This window comes from Myotis davidii, unplaced genomic scaffold (genome assembly GCF_000327345.1).
Source record: "Myotis davidii unplaced genomic scaffold, ASM32734v1 scaffold871, whole genome shotgun sequence".
NCBI classification, from domain to species: Eukaryota; Metazoa; Chordata; class Mammalia; order Chiroptera; family Vespertilionidae; genus Myotis; species Myotis davidii.
In genome coordinates this window covers 152,069-168,984 of record NW_006283015.1, presented here as the reverse complement: position 1 = coordinate 168,984, position 16,916 = coordinate 152,069, and the positions used below count along the sequence as shown (strand labels likewise).

The following is a 16,916-nucleotide window of genomic DNA, read 5'->3' as shown; positions in this document are numbered from 1 at the left end:
TATATTAACACACTAGAGGCCCGATGCATGAAATTCATGCAAGAGTAGGCCTTCCTTCCCCTGGCTACTGGCACTGGCTTCCCTCTGGCACTCAAGATTCAGGCATTCTTCTTTGGGGCGATGGCTGGGCCCCCAACCAATTGCATCACACCTGCCTTGGCTGGCCTGGTGCCAGTGGGTGTCATAGCATGGTCATCTGGTCTAGTTAGCATATTACACTCTTATTATTATAGACTAGTGGCCCGGTGCATGAAATTCGTGCATGGGGTGGTGGTGGTGGTGTCCCTAGCCTGGCCTGTACCCTCTCCAATCTGGGACCCCTTGACGGATGTCTGACTGCCGGTTTAGGTCCATAGGGATCAGGTCTAAACTGGCAGTAAGACATCCTTCTTGAAATCTGGGACTGCTTTCTCCTAACCATTCACCTGCCTGCCTGCCTGAATGCCCCTAGCTAACCACTCTGTCTGCCTGCCGCCTGATTGCCTCTAACCACTCCACCTGCTGGCCTGCTAGCCCCCAACTGCCCCCCTGCCAGGCCGATCACCCCCAACTGCCACCCCTGCTGGCCTGCTCACCCTTAACTGCTCCCTCCCACCTGCCTGCTCGCCCCCAACTGCCTCCCCTGCCAGCCTGCTCACCCCTAACTGCCTCTGCCTCAGCCCCACCACCATGGTTTAGTCCAGTAGGACGTCTGGAAGGTCCCCCAGAAGGTCTCCTGGTCTAATTAGCATATAACTCTTATTAGTATAGATTATACATATAAGTGTATATGTAAACTTATAAAACACAAGTTATACATATATGTATATTATGTATTCCATGCATTATAAATAAGAAAAATAAATCAGAAAAGAAGCAATAAAGAAATAAAATTTATGTCATTAGTTTAAATAAGCTAGGTTAGGCTACAATTAAAAAACCCTAGCCTGGCTGGTGTGGCTCAGTGATTGTGTGTTGATCCATTCACCAAGAGGTTGCTGGTTCCCGGTTGGGACATATGCCTGAGTTGTGGGCTCGATTGCTGGTGGGAGCTGTGCAGGAGGCAGCTGAGCAATGTTTCTCTCTCATCAGTGTTTCTCGTTCTCTCTCTCCCCCCCTTCCAGCTCTCTCTAAAAATCAATGAAACATATGTTTGGATGGGAAAAAAATATATATGTAGTCCAAGGTTACTTGGATGTGCCCGCAACCCAGGTACATGCCCTTGACCAGAATCGAACCTGGGACCCCTCAGTCCACAAGCCGACGCTCTATCCACTGAGCCAAACCGGTTTCGGCTGAAACATATATTTTTAAAAAACCTTAAAGTACCAGCAGGTTGAGATAACAGTAAATGTATTCCTTGCTCCTGAGATATATCCAGTGGGGGTAGAGGGGTCACTGTCATCATTCAGGGATCTCAGCTTCTTTGGAGGTTCCACCTTAACACAAACTCCCCTGCACACAGAGCAGGAGAGAAGGAAAATCATTGCTCGCACTCAAGGCTCTGGTTGGGACGTTTGCACTACTTCTACAGGGACGTGTCGGACCTCAGCAGGTGGAGCAGTACAACCGCCCCCCCTCCCCCGGAGGAAAATAGGGACTCTGATGAATACTAATAGAATCTACTACTATTTTTTTTAAGTTTTACATTTAACAATGTAAAAAGTGCTTCTGAATTGAATTTTGAAGGTCTGAACCTAAGTTAACTTTATTTGGATACTTGGATTTAGTGGCTTTCACAGCTGAAAACACTAGCACTATACAAAGCATTACACAATGATATGCAATTGGAACAGATATGCATGTAATTGCCTGTACTGGCCAACTCATGATACTCTATTGCCAAGATTTTATGTTTGCAGATAGTTTTCCATCTCAAAATGAAGTATAATTTGCACATAGTACAGTGCATAAATCATGTGTATATAGCTTGTTTTTTTAATATTTGTAGACACCATCCAGATGAAGACAAAATGCTGATTTCCAGCACCCCAGCAGACTCTCGTGTACTCCACAGTCAGTGCCCTATCTGAAATCTACCTGAAATGTCCTGACCTGTTTCCATGACTGTATAAATGGAAGAATGAGCTTGTACAGAAGCAGGCAGCATGCCTTCCTCTGGATCCAGCTTCTTCCTCGCAACATTATGTCTGTGAGAACCATGTGTGTGGTTACATACAGAAGTTTGGTCGTTCTCATTCTATATAGAATTTTACTAGATGGTACCACAATTTATATAGCCACTCTACTGCTCATGGACATTTGAGTTGTTTCCAATTTTTAACTATATTTAATAGCAGCTATGAATACTGTTGTCCATGTGTTCTGGTGGACATAAACACTTACTACTCTTAGGTAATACACTGAAATACTAGTAAAGATGGTTCACTGCAAAAATGCATATTTATCTTTAGTGGGCACTGCCTGTTTTCCAATGGGGAGAGAGAAGCAGGAATATGTGCTCCACCAAAAACACTTCATTGTCAACATTACTTTATGTATAGTCTTGTTGAATATGAGTGCTCATGTCCAAAAGTAAAACTTGCTGTAAATAGAAAAAAAAAAGATTTGACATACCTATTTTCTTTAGTAAAAAAAAAGAGCTATGACACAAAACCAAAAAGAAAAAAAAGTCCAAAAACATACACCAATTTTTCTTTTCATTAATATAACCCAGCCATAGAGTACAAGAATATTCATTTCTTTCACATCCATCACATTTAAAGTCCCTGAAGGTGGATTTATGTGATTTTATAAAACTATTATTAAACTCCTTCAATACACAAACTTGCTGAAAGTGACATTCATTCTACATATAATTCTTAGTCCTTGTTACTATGATCACAGGCTGTCACACATTTGCAATTAGAAATGACAGTAATTTCAAAAATGAAAAATGGGTTTTCAAATACATCATACTTATGAATTTACTTTGGTTGCCACTCATACATTTTGATTTTTAATATGAGATATTATTTGAAAATTGAAGTAAACTGATCTGAAGGAAAATCTATATCCCAAGTAAATATCCTATGTAATATAAAGATTTGATTAACAGTATCTTTAGTTGGCTTTGTTGATGTTTATTACTTTAATCACCTAAACTCTAGCTCCAAACTGAGTTTTGGATTCAAATTACACCACAGTTGGACTGTTTATTCAATATAGAATTTACCACATTAATGAACTTGCTGACAAGTGATAAACTGAGGCAGAGGAGAAAAGTCCCAGTTTTGTCAACAAAATGATCCTCTGTGACTTTAGATAACTTTGTACTTGGGCCTCAGTTTCCTCAGCTATTAAGGGAAGGTTGTGTCTAGGTGGATTCCCAGGAAATGTTCAAGACATTGTTGTTTTAAAAACACATACTCAAAAGTTTTCCACTGTAATGTTCAGAACAGTCATCAAAATGGTTAATTATTAAGCTGCACTGTAAATATTTTGGGGATGGCTTTTGCTTCTTATTTAGAGAAGATGGTTAAGAAATGTTGGATGTGATTAACCCAGTAACTACTAAAGGGACTTTTTTCTCTCAGGTTCTCCCCTGGTATTGGTATTGGAAGAGGAGCACAAATGGAGAAGGCATTTCTGATCTCAATTTATGACAGATGAGAGGACATGAAACATACAGAGAATTAAGAGTGGGTGCATGCTGTCAGGGCATGCCCTAGTCAGAGATCAGGCCCTCCAATGCACTCTAAAGCTTAAAGACAAACACTTTTAAATTCAGGGTGAACATTAACCCCAAATGTAGCCAAGATCACAAGAAATAAAATAAATAGGTGCAGAAAGAACAACAAAATGGTAGAATATAAATAAGTCTCAGTCATGTTGATGTTTACCATAGTGCACACACTTATGAAGTGTGTAAATGAGTTGTAGAAAAAGACTCTTAGGTCTATAATTAGACAAAATCAGGTAAGTCAGGAAAACAAACCCCTAATACTTTCCATAGAGCCAGAAACAGAAGTTCCACATACAGAACCTACACACAGTTTTTTTTTTTTTTTTTTTTTTTTTTTTTTTTTTTTTTTTTTTTTTTTTTTTTTTTTTTTAATGCCTTACTAACCATAAGAGAATACTGTAGAAGGGATCTGACCTTCCACTACCAGGTTGGCAGGAACTGTAATGTTAAGGAATGGGCTTAGCTGGTTGCCTTTAACTGAAATGATGACATTGTTGGAATATATGTGATTGCTCTTAACACTGCTTGTCCAATAATAGAACAGACTTTTAGAAGAGATTTAATGAGAGAGAGATTACAAAAAAGTCAGGGGTACATAGGGAGGATGGAGACAAAGTGTGAAAAAAGTTAATAGAAAGTTGAGAGGAAGTTTTTTCATATTATTTCCTTCCCTTCTGGTGGCCGATTCCAAGCCTGGCACAAGCAGGCACACAGTGCACACAGAACACTTCAGCACACCTGAGAGAAGGGTCATATTACAGGCTGAGACTCCAGCAGCCAGGAACCATAGAACAAAATTCCCCACCAGAGAGGGTAGAATGTGATCATTAAAAAATAACAACTGCTATAATGAATTGAAACTCATTACGTATGCTTAAATCATGAGTTAATGAAGATAATACAAAATAAATATCTTGTTGATCACCTTTAAAAAAATGAGGCAACCAACTCATTCTGAAAACTCCTAGGAATCAAGCATATATCCTGCCTTTCCTGTAGTACCCAAATAGTTGACAATTTAAAAAAAAATTTTTTTACTTAATGTTCCAGCTAACAATCATTAGTTTGCAATCCCTAAAAAGGAATAGATCATGGCAACAATTCCATATAGTACTATGACCATTGGATGAAAGGTTATGATAAACTTTAAAGGGTTAATCAAGCTGATACCATTTATATCCAATTTCAATCTTAACATCAAAAATGAGAGGCAGCCAAATACTACGTATCTCTGGTGGTAGTAAACAAAATTAAAACAAAATCAAACCCTAAAACTGATAAAGCTTCTTTATTAATCACACATTTATAGGAAACATAAAAGACAGAGGAACATGTTTAAATGACACCATGAAGAAGCAATCTGAAAAGTCCAGAAAGTGAAAATATCTACAGAACAAACAACCTGTTTAGTCAACAAATAAGCTGGGGGGGGGGGGGGAGTTCCTAGAGAGAAAAATAATAAAAATAAGATACATATCAAACAAAAGTAGCATGTAGACCTTGGTTAAATCCTAATTTGAATAAGCTATATAAAAAGCTTTTATGAGAATTTTGAACATTGATGGGATATTTGATGAAATTAAGGAATTTTTTCCAGATCTGATAAAGGTATTGTGGTTATGTTTTTAAAAAATTAGCTCTTATCTGATCTGTGTAGGGATGAAATGATCTAATGTCTGGGATTTATTTCAAAACAATGTATCCCAGAGGTAGTGGGGAGGAGATGGGGCACAGATAAAACAAGATTGGTTATGAGCTCATAACTGTTGAAGCTGGCCAATAGGTCAATCAGGATTTGTTTACTGTTCTATTTTGATATGTCAGAAAATGTCCAAAATAAAAGTGTATAACTGACTTCAACTCTTTATTTGCACAACAATATGTTAGTTTACCAATGCCCAATAGTATAATTTACAGCTATCAGTTTAATCCATAATAAAATAAGTACTTTAACAGATAAGGCATGCACTGAAGAAAATATGTAGGCCACAGGTCATCTCAAAGTTAATAAATTTCACATTGAAAACCATTAGAGCCAAAAATCAACTTTACTGAAAAATGCTTGACAAAGAAATTATAACCAAATGTCCAAAGCACTGTACAATGGTTTTACAGCATTAATTCTAATAAATTAAATTGCTTATAAAAAAGGAGAAAATGTCTGGGGGGGGAGTGAGACTAAATAATAAAACTGTGATTTTAAAAAAGATGACTATACTATTTTAGAAATTGTAAAATTGCTTTTCTCTTACAAACATATCAAATACAAGTTCATTAAAACCTACTTCACAATACTTTTTATTTTATTTATTTAATAAATTTTTCTATTTATTTTTTTATTTTTTTAAGAGAGTGTAAGGGACGGGGAGAGACAGAGAGAAAGAAACATCTACGTGAGAGAGACACATCGACTGGTTGCCTCCCACACTCGCCCTGACCAGGACTGGGGATTGAGCCTGTAACTGGGATTTGTGTCCTTGACCGGAATTGAACCCACAACCCTTCAGTCTGTGGGCTGATGCTCTAATTACCATGCCAAATTGGCTAGGGCTTCACAAAAATTTTTAAATAAAATTAATAAATAGTCCAAGAAATTAATAAAAACTATTTTTTTTTTCCAGAATTCAGTGCAGGAAAAGATTATTGACTGAGACTTCTCTCTTTGGAGATGAAGTTCACTCATTTGGCATCTGTTTTGATCAAAAGCAGAAGTCACGCTACTCCATGACTAGAATGAAGAAAGCCTGTGGAAGATGGGAGATAGAGAAACAGCCACTTCACTGAGTGTTACCATTCATGTTCCAAAGTCAGAGAACAGATGTTTAAATGTCCAAGAAATAGCACAAGAAATGTCCAGGAATATGATATCCACAAAATTCTGCCAGACTCAGACAGTCTTCAGAATAATTTTGGAAAGTGAAATTACATTTATCAGATATTGGCACTATATTTATTCTGTAATATTCTAATTATTTATAAACTAGAGGCCTGGTGCACAACATTCGTGCACTGGGGGCGGTCCCTCAGCCCGGCCTATATCCTCTCACAGTCCTCCGAGGGGTCTTTAGCGCTGCTGCGCTTGCTAGCCATGAGCCCACTGGAGAGCCCAGCTTTTGGCTGAGCAGCACTCCCCCTGTGAGAGTACAATGACCACCAGGGGGCAGCTCCTGTGTTGAGCATCTACCCCCTGGTAGGCACTGCACGTCATAGCGACTGGTCGTTCTGCCATTTGGTCGATTTGCATGTTAACCTTTTATTATATGGGATGGTAATTCACATGTTATTTTTGATAAGTGCTATCTTATATTTAATGGACCAAAGTTCTCTCCTTTGACATTATAGATTAAAAAAGGATAATGCAATCTGATGTTCTGTTGAACAGATATTTTACTTTAAAAAAATAAACTGTAAATTGGTATTTTAGTTGATGTTTATTTTTCCTAATCATCTCTGGCAGGAGAAACTTATCTCAAAGTGTTTCTCATTAATCAATCAACGGGTTGAATAAATCTATTGCCAAAAGGCAGGCACCATTTAGAAGCTATGGACACAGAGAAACACTGTCAAAGGCCTGGAGAAAGAGAAGAGAGCTGATGGCATGCAGCCTCTAAGAGAGTAGCAGGGATGGGACTGGGAAGCAGGTGCAATCAGCCCTGGACAGGCCAAGGAAGGAACCGTGGGTATACATGCAGTTAAAAGTCACAGGCAAACTGAGAAGGAACCAGCAGTGAGGGAGGTACTGGCAGTTGTATTCCATCTAGCCAACCGGAAGTTGGCTAGAGAGTGAAAAACACTTCAGTGTGAATTTATTATTGTACAAAATGTCTTTATAACTAATCCTTAAACTGTTGGCAGAGATATTTCATTTGTAATAGGTATTAATATGTAGATTCTGAAATAATTCTTGCTTCTTTTATATTAATGAAATGCACAACTATTTTATTTGCTGAAATCAGTTCATATCTTTGCCTGCATACCTAGAGCTAGCTATATCTTGTATGTTTGGTTTTTAATAAAAGAACAGTATCTTCCCCTTCCTTTGGTTTCTGTGAGTGGGGTTCTCCCTTTCTCTTCCCTCCTCCCCCAACACTCTTAGCTCCTTGTCTCACTTCCTACTCCTCTCCTACAGATGTGGAACCTCCCAATGTGTGGAGCATGGACATTAATCCATCTTTTGGTTGGTTTGAGTGAGTCTATTAAACTCCTAAGCATGGGAGTTTTGTCTCTTTCTTCCTCCCTCTTCAACCAGAAGCCATGTGAGGGAGTAACCCAGGAAGTTATATTTGCTCTGCAGTCTCAGCCTTTCCCTTTGGTGGATTGTTTCAAGGTGGAGGCTGGAGGCTAGGAAGTCCATCTGGTTCTTACATCTAAACTATATTCTCTATACGAGTTTCTTCATCTGCCAAACTCTACTGTCTTATTCTTCAATTGGTTTGAAATGTGGGAGAGAAGAGAGCTGTTATTCCTTGATTCCCCATTCCCAAAAATTCAAATAGTGTTTTCCTGTCTTTCCTTCTGTTTAGGTTGAGATATTGGTGGGGTGAGAGTTCCTTTTTTTCATCCTTCTCTAATACCAAACATGACTACTAATCAATGAGGATGATCCACAAAGCAATATAGCAATATCTTTTCATAGACCCCGTATCAGAACTGATAATGACCTTAGTCAACTCCCCAAAAAATTTCAGAAAAAGATTTCCCAATGAGTAAAGTTTAACAACTGATGAGATGAATGTTTAAATAGGAGGTGCCAATTTAACAATATAAATGGCAAGCAACCCACCACTCCAGAGTTCTTCATGCAGAAATAAATTCAATAGCTTACTGAAATACAACAATCTAGTTAAAAATCACAAAATAGTATTAGGAGAAAAGTGCTGGAAAAAAACAACAACAACAACAACCCACATACAATAACCAATCAAAATACTCTTCACATGGCAGTGGAAATATATTTTCCTTAGGTAAATGCAAAAAAAGAAGGATAATTTAATAGAAAAAAATAGATGATTAGTCAAACAGTACAAAAGTTGTTTTTCACCCATAACTCAGTGGACTTTAATCAGCCAAGCAGATACATCTTTTAAAAATAAATGGATACCCTATATAATAAAGAGCTAATATGCTAATTAGACCAAACAGCAGAACAACCACCAGACGACTTTCCGGATGACTATCCAGACGACCTTCTGGACGAAGCCAGGGCTGCAAGGGACTGTGTGGACTGAGCCCCTTGCATGAATTTCGTGCATCCCCACAGGCAGTAACCATTCTGGTTTCTGTCAGAGCCGATAAGTGAGCCTAGGCCTGAAGTTCACTTAAATGGAATCAACTCTTCCCACATGATGTCCTTTTGCATTTGGCTTCTTCACTTAAACATGATGTTTTTGAGATCTATCCACATTGATAAAAGCAATGTATGAGTTCCAGTTGCTCCATATCCTTGCCAACATGTAACAGTATTGTCAGTCTCTTTAATTTTAGCTATTGTACTAGGTTTGAAGTAGTATCTCATTATGTTTATACTTGCATTCCCCAATGATAATGTTGTATGCCATTCATTTATTGGCCATTTATGTATCTTCTTTTGTGAAAGGATTGTTCATATATTTATACTAGAGGCCCCGTGCACAAAATTTGTGTGTGTGTGGGGGGGTGTTCCTCAGCCCGGCCTGCACCCTCTCCAATCTGGATCCCGCAGAGGATGTCCGACTGCTGGTTTAGGCCCAATCCAGGACCGCTAGCTCCTAACCACTCGCCTGTCTGCCTGATCGCTCCTAACTGCTCCCCTGCTGGCCTGATCGCCCCTAATCGACTCTACCTCAGCCCCGCCCCCGGGACCCAGGATTCCTTCCTCTGGCCAGCCGCTGGCACCCAGGAACCGGGCTTCCCTCCCTCTGGCCGGCAGCAGGCACCTGGGCCAGCTGCAGCTACGGGGGACCATGGGTGGGTGGCTTTTCCTGGGTAGGCCACAGGCTCCTGGGACCATGAGTGGGCAGCTTCACCCGACCGCAGCCGCAGCCACCCGAGACCACGGGGCAGACAGCTTTTCTCCCTCTCCCAGGCCGCAGCCGCAGGCGCTGGTGCCCAGCACTGTGGGGCAGTTGGCTTTTCTCCCTCTCCTGGGCCGCAGGCCCTTAGCCCTTGTAGCCGCTGTGGCTTTGTCCGGATGGACGTCCGGAAGACATCTGGTCTAAATAGCATATTACCCTTCATTAGTATAGATATTTATTCCAGTATACCTATTGAAAAGACTTCCTTTCCCCATGGGAATGTCTTGGTGTCTTTGTCAAAAATCAACTATGCTTGCATGGGTCTATTTAATATTTTCTATTCTGTTTTATGGATCTATTTGTTTATCCTTATGCTAATACCATATTATCAATTATTCCAGTAGCTTTAAAGTCTTGAAGTCAATTAATGTATGACAACTTCCTATTCTTTAAGATTGTTTTAGATATATAAATTCCTTAAACTTTTCTAAACAGATTTTACAATCATCTTGCAATTTCTATAAAAAATCTTGTTGAGGTTTTAATTGTGAATGTACTGAATCTATGGATCAATTTGGGAGAAGTGATATTCTAGGAAGTTTCAATATTCTTAACAATATCAAGACTTTGAATAGAAAAACATGGCTTATCCCCATTTAATTTCATTCAGCAGTAATTTCCAGTAAATAAGTCTTAAATGTCTCTTTATTCCTAATTGTGTATGTTTTAATGCAAATGAAATTCTTATGAGCTTATTTTCCAATTTTTGCTGTTGTATTATAAATATAATTGATTCCGCGAGTAGTTTGGTAGATTCTTTACGACTATCTACATAAATAATGTCTTGGAGTGAAAACACTTTTTTTGTATTATTTTCTCATGAATGAATGTTGAATTTTGTAAGGTGATGTCTCTGAACTTACTAAGATGACTATAAGGTTGTTAATATAGTGACTGATTTTCAAATGTTTCACTAACTGTGCATGCCTGAGATAAACCTTACTTGGTCATAATGTATATGGAGTACAGTACAGATAATATTGCTTTATTAGATTCACTAGGCTGTAATTTTCTCTCCTTGTAATGCTCTTGTCAGATTTTTGGTTTGGGGCTATGCAGGCTTTATAAAATGAGACTGAATGTGTTTCTTTCTCCTATATTTTCTGACAGTTTGTGTAAAATTGGTATATATTCCTTAAATGCTTCATAAAATTTATGAGTAAAACTATCTGAACTTGGAGGGTCCTAAAAAAAAAGGTTTTCTGATAAAGTTTGTGTAAAACTGGTATTAATTTTCCTTAAATGTTTCATAGAATTCACTAATAAAACTTTCTGGACTTGGAGTTCTCTACAAAGAAAGGTTTTTCGTGTGAATTTAATTTAGTAAATTTTAGGGATTTTTCTCACATCAAACAAATGATTCTTTTAAAAGAAACTAGAAATCAAAAATAACGAAGTTTACCTTTTATATTTACCCACATATTCACAATTTCAGGTGGTTTCATTTCTTCCTTTAGATGTAAGTTTCCCCTACTGTTACTTTCTTTGGCCAGCATTCCTTACAGCACAAGTCTGTGACTTTCTGCTGGAGTAGTAATCACCAGCTCCTGCAGACTAGAGGGAGCCATAAGGTGATAGCTATATACAGACAGATTTGGGCCAGTCCAGGTTCACCTCCTTCAAAGGTTGAAGCATTCCTTCCAGTTTCTGTTTACTTTTTAGGGCTCTCTAGTACTTGAATTTTTAACTATGGAAGGGTTAGCCTTCCTGATACAGGTTCTTCCAGCCTTTCTGGAGACCAGAATTCCTCTGAAGTTTCTATTTTTGATTCAGTGGTAGTACTAATTAACAAAGAATGCTAAATTCTGTCACTAATTTTAGAATATTCCATCACAGGCTTATACAAAAGCATCACAGAAACTCTGTAAGTATAATGTAAGTATAAAATGGGGCTAGATAAGCTAACCTTACTAGATTTATCTTCATAAATTTGGCTACAGTTTTTACTCCTCCATTTTCAAATAACTAATAAAATGTTAAACATTGTTAAAAAAAATCTTGCAATAACTAGAGACTTCCCTATGACTAACATTAAGATACTCTGGCTGTAATTATTCCAGCAATGCCAATTCCAAAAGCATATCAGGAAAAACAGTCAAGTGACTTACTGAAACTTAGATTATCTGGTGTCATTTTTGAACTGTCAAATCAAGTGTGTGTGTATGAAGAAAATAAGTTAGTGATAAATGCACCATTTTTTCATAAGTATGATGACTCTATGGAATTGTATACATTGTAAATTATATATTCTTTTTTTAAAAATGAGAGGATAATAAATGCATTTGTCTAGAAATATATAAATAATATTTCTGTGTGTGTGTGTGTGTATCAATCTCAGGAATTATAAAGGAGTGTGTGTCCATCTCATCCACTGTAAAGGCTGCATAGTATTTAATAGATATATAATAATTTGTTTAACACATTAACTAATGAGCATTTAGGTAGTATTTTAGATTTTGTTTATATAAAACAATGCTTCAATAAACATCACTGTACATATTTCTTTGCTTACTTGTCTGATATTTTTCTTAAGATAAATTCTTAGAGTTTTTAAGTAAATTATATAAGCATATACATGCATGCACATATGTGTATGTATTTGTGTACAGTTGTGCCCATTTACACTCCTAGAAAGATGATGGGATAGTTTAGTTCTTGGTGCTTTTTTTAAAAAAATATATTTTATTGCTTTTTTACAGAAAGGAAGGGAGAGAGACAGAGAGTTAGAAACATCGATGAGAAAGAAAAATCGATCAGCCCCCTCCTGCACACCTCCTACTGGGGATGTGCCCGCAACCAAGGTACATGCCCTTGACCGGAATCGAACCTGGGCCCTTTCAGTCCGCAGGCCGACGCTCTATCCACTGAGCCAAACCAGTTTCGGCATAGTTCTTGGTGCTTTTGCCAAAAAGCAGCTATTATCAAGTTTTTTAACATTTGCCAACTGGAGAGTTTTTAAAAATGACAATGTAATGCAATTTTAATTTGCATTCTTGGAGTAGTGTGTTGGCCATTTTAGTTCTTTTGTGAATTTCATGATTTGTAGTTTTTCTTCTACCAGGTTATCTGTCTTTTTCTTAGTAGGTTTTTAATGGAGGTTAATGGGCTCTTTGTCTACCCTAACAACATAGCGCTTTTAGGTAGGGCCTGCTGGATTTGAACTCTGAACCCCAGCACCACCACATCCTACTTAGAGAAAGGGAGAAAGAAAGAGGGAGAGAGGGAAACATTGATGGATTGCCACCCGTATGTACCCCAACCAGGCACTGAACCCACCACCTTATGGTGCATGGGACAATGCTCCAAACAACTAAGCCACACTGGCGAGGGAAACAATAGTTATTTTTAAAGTATATATGGTAAAGGGATGTGACTTTCATTTGATATAACAAAGATAATACTGAAACTGTGTCAATTATTCTCTTGCAGTCCCCTTTTTTGCTAATCTCACTCCTACACATTTTCCTTCTATCCTTCACCTTTTAGTACCAATAATTAGGTCTTATGTAGAAGTGCCCAGATTTCTTAACTAAATTTTTTGATGATGGTCACAAAATCATTGCATAACTATTGAAGTCTATTATATCTATGTAATAAAGCAGTATCATAAGAAGCAAGTATGCATTACTAAAAATGATCAAATAATATAAGGTTTAATTAATTATTCTCTGGAATTTAAAAATAAATAAGTCATTAAGTATTATTAACTAAAAAATGTAATAAATTCCAAACTATCAAGAAATGGGTTTAAGCCAATGGTTCTCAACCTGTGGGTCGCGACCCCTTTGGCGGTCAAACGACCCTTTCACAGGGGTTGCCTAAGACCATCCTGCATATCAGATATTTACATTACGATTCATAACAGTAGCAACATTACAGTTATGAAGTAGCAACGAAAATAATTTTATGGTTGGGTCACAACATGGGGAACTGTATTTAAAGGGCCAGAAGGTTGAGAACCACTGGAGCTAATAAAAAGTTATAATCATACTATAATCCTTTAGTAAATATAAGAAATGTGAATTTAAACAAAAGCATTTTAAGCATATTTTAATTGATAAAGAGCATATCCATCTTTATTACTCTAGATAGATTAGACTATTTTTAGAGAACTAGGATAACTTGAAACCATTTACCTGTTGGAGGCAGGCAGTCTTTCCAATCAAAATAGCCTGCATAAATTCCAGGTTCTAAGGAGCCAACAATGGGATCTGCTTTCAACTCAATGTAATTTTCAAACAGTCTTTGGTCTAATTCTTTCAATGAGGCCATGCTAACCTAAATAATAAAGAGTAATTATAAGTTGTCATTTGAGGGTGGAAAAAAAGGAAATAATGTAAATTTAAAATTACTTCAGCATATTTTAAAAGTACTTATCAATTTTCCTAAAAAAATCACATCTTTATTTTATTAATGTTCAGTAATAAAGATCACGCTTAGCACGACTATTCAATAAAATAAGAATGAATCCCCATGTGTGGACTACAGGTCTTTTACAGAATGTCCAGCCCACGTGTACTGGGAGTTGAGCAGGGCGAGGAGGTTAGTGAGCATCCGTCCAGTCTGTGCCAAGTCTCACTGGTACCCAAGAGGCCAAGCAGTTACAGTGGGTGCGTGGAGCACTAAGGGTGGAAAGTGAGGAGTCTGGGCCTAGGTTCCTCTTCAGTGGACTGGTGGTCTAGCTGCTTCCACACCATTGACCCACAAAAACAAGCTTCTCTCCAAGAACACACCTGAACTTCAAGAAGTTAATGTTGAAAAACAAGCACACAGCTAGTGAGTCTTGCAGCTATAAATGAGGTATCTGCCAAGCAGGGAATTCAGCTGTAGGAGAGAAAAGCAACCACTTGAACTTAGAAAAATACTGAAAACCCTTAAGGAGGTTAAAGTATAATATAAAAAAAGACTTCATGAAGATAAAATACATGATTTCATCAGCTAACAACTGACTAGATTAATTGATGAAATTGCTGGTCACTACTAAGATTGAAATTAAGTGCAATTAAGTACTTCAAAGCATAGAGTAAAAATGTAAAGAGGTGGATATTATGAAGGAAGAGACTTAGATGATAGATCCAAGAGCTCTAATATACAAAAAAAGAAAGAAAGAAAGAAAGAAAGAGAACTATGAGCAGTTAGAGAAGAGGTAATAATTATCTGAATAGGCTTGCTGACTTCCACGCTAGACTGTAAAGACACAGCTAGGCAAATACTATTAAAAGTACCAATTTTCTAAAATAATAAAAAGAGAAACTCTTTTAGACTTCCAGGTTAAAACAAATAATTTACTTACAAGAGAAAAAAATCAGTCTGTTATCGGCTTTTCTCAGATGCAATACTGGAACCTGAAATCACTGGAATAATATCTACAGGAATAAAAGAAATGCAACCCAAGATTCCTATATTTAGCCAAGACATCATTAACAGAGTCCAAGGAACTTATTTTTGAATATGTGAAGATTTAAAGAATATATCACCCATGTAACCTAAGAAAGGGCTCTCACCCAAAAGCAAATATATCAGACTGAGAAGGATGAACAATTGAGGAAAAGTAGTAGGGAATGAACCCTGAGCTCCCTTCCAGCCTCCTTCATCCTTCTTTTTCTCTAATATTTAGAAACATAAACTTAAATGATGATTGGAGATATTCTGGGAATGATACAAGTGCTAATTCTTGAAAGAGGAGAGGCATCCAAAAAGGAAATATTAATAAGAAGCGACAATGACAATGAAAATACAACATATCAAAATCTGTGTGACGAGGTAAAGCAATGGGTTTTATTGCCAAAAACATCCCTCAGAAAGATTTAAAAGAAAAAAATTCAAAATTAAAATTTTTATCTTTTACCTTCAATAGCTAGAAAGAGAAAATTGAACTCAAAAAAGTATAAGTAATAATTAAAGATAAGACCAGAAATCAATTAAATTTTTAAAAAGATTAATATGAGAAAACCAATAATGCCAAAAATAGGCTTTGAAAGGGATATTATAGTTTTATGTAATCTGTTAACACAGAGGAAACTGACAAACTCCTGAAAAACACAATCTTCTAAAAATGGCACAAGTAGTCCTATATACTCTAATAGAGTCCATTATTTCAAACTAGAGGCCCGGTGCATGAAAATTTGTGCACTCCGGGAGTCCCTCTCGCAGTCTGGGACCACTCAGGGGATGTTCACCTGCCAGCTTAGGCCCACTCCCTGGAGGATGGGGACTAGCTGGCAGTCAGATATCCCTCTGGCAGCCTGGGAGCACTTGAGGGATGTCTGACTGATGGCTTAGGTCTGTTCCCCGCAGGGAGCAGATCTAAACTGTCAGCTGGACATCTTTAGAGCTGCCGAGGAGGCGGGAGAGGTTCCCGCCACCACCGCTGCGCTAGCAGCGATCAGCCCAGCTTGTGGCTGAGCAGAGGTCCCCCTGTGGGAGCACACTGACCACCAGGGGTCACCGTCTGCATTGAGTGTCTGCCTTCTGGTGGTCAGTGCACATCATAGCAACTGGTCATTCCAGGTCATTCCACCCTTAGGGTCAATTTGCATATTACCCTTTTATTATATAGGATGCTCTCATATGAGAACTTCAGGACCAGATGTTTCACTGGTGAATTCTACCAAGCATTTAAGGAAGAAATTATCACATGCAAATTTCACAATAGACCAGACCCTGAGAATGTTTCCTATTTTTTTTGATGAGGCCAGCAAAACCATGATATAAAAAACTGTCAAGAATATTGTAAGCAAGGAAAACCAAGATGGCGGCATAGATAAACTCCGGAAATTGGTGCCTCCCACAACACATTCAAAAATACAACTAAAAGACAAACCTACATCATCCAGAACCACAGGAAGGCTGGCTGAGTGGAAATTCTACAACTAGAAGGAAAGAGAAAAGCACACTGAGATTCGGAGGAGGTGCAGCAGTGCAGAGGTACGGAGGTGCATGCGGCAAGGGCTGGCAACTATGGATGCGCTGTCTTTTTGAATTGGAAGGGAGTCACAAGCCCCCGACTGCTCTGAACTCCAGTTTCGGGTGAGTCTCTGGGGACCCAGACTCATACAGGTAGAAACTGGACTGTCTGGCAGCGGGCAGAACTCGGAACTCGAGGACGGCTTTCTCTCAAAGATGCATGCAGCAATTAGCAGGACACTGAGACACGGGGCCCCTTAGGGCAGGGCTGAAGATCAGCCATAGCTGTTGAT

The 16,916-nt window shown here is 38.2% G+C and overlaps 1 protein-coding gene across 3 annotated transcripts in view; it reads right to left on the bottom strand.

The window, feature by feature from the left end:
- Window positions 1-4,229: 4,229 nt before the first annotated feature.
- EXOC2 (exocyst complex component 2) overlaps window positions 4,230-16,916 on the bottom strand; it is a 152,910-nt gene continuing 140,223 nt past the window's right edge. The window contains exons 22-23 of one of the 3 annotated variants that reach the window (XM_015562069.1): window positions 13,854-13,995; window positions 4,230-4,402 (exon numbers count right to left, since the gene is read on the bottom strand). In XM_015562069.1, coding sequence (XP_015417555.1) covers window positions 4,239-4,402; window positions 13,854-13,995 — 306 coding nt within the window. In that variant the 3' untranslated portion in view covers window positions 4,230-4,238. Of the gene's footprint in view, window positions 4,403-4,693; window positions 5,108-6,282; window positions 6,409-13,853; window positions 13,996-16,916 lie in introns of those variants that run through there. The other 2 variants (XM_015562073.1, XM_015562076.1) reach the window with 2 other exon arrangements.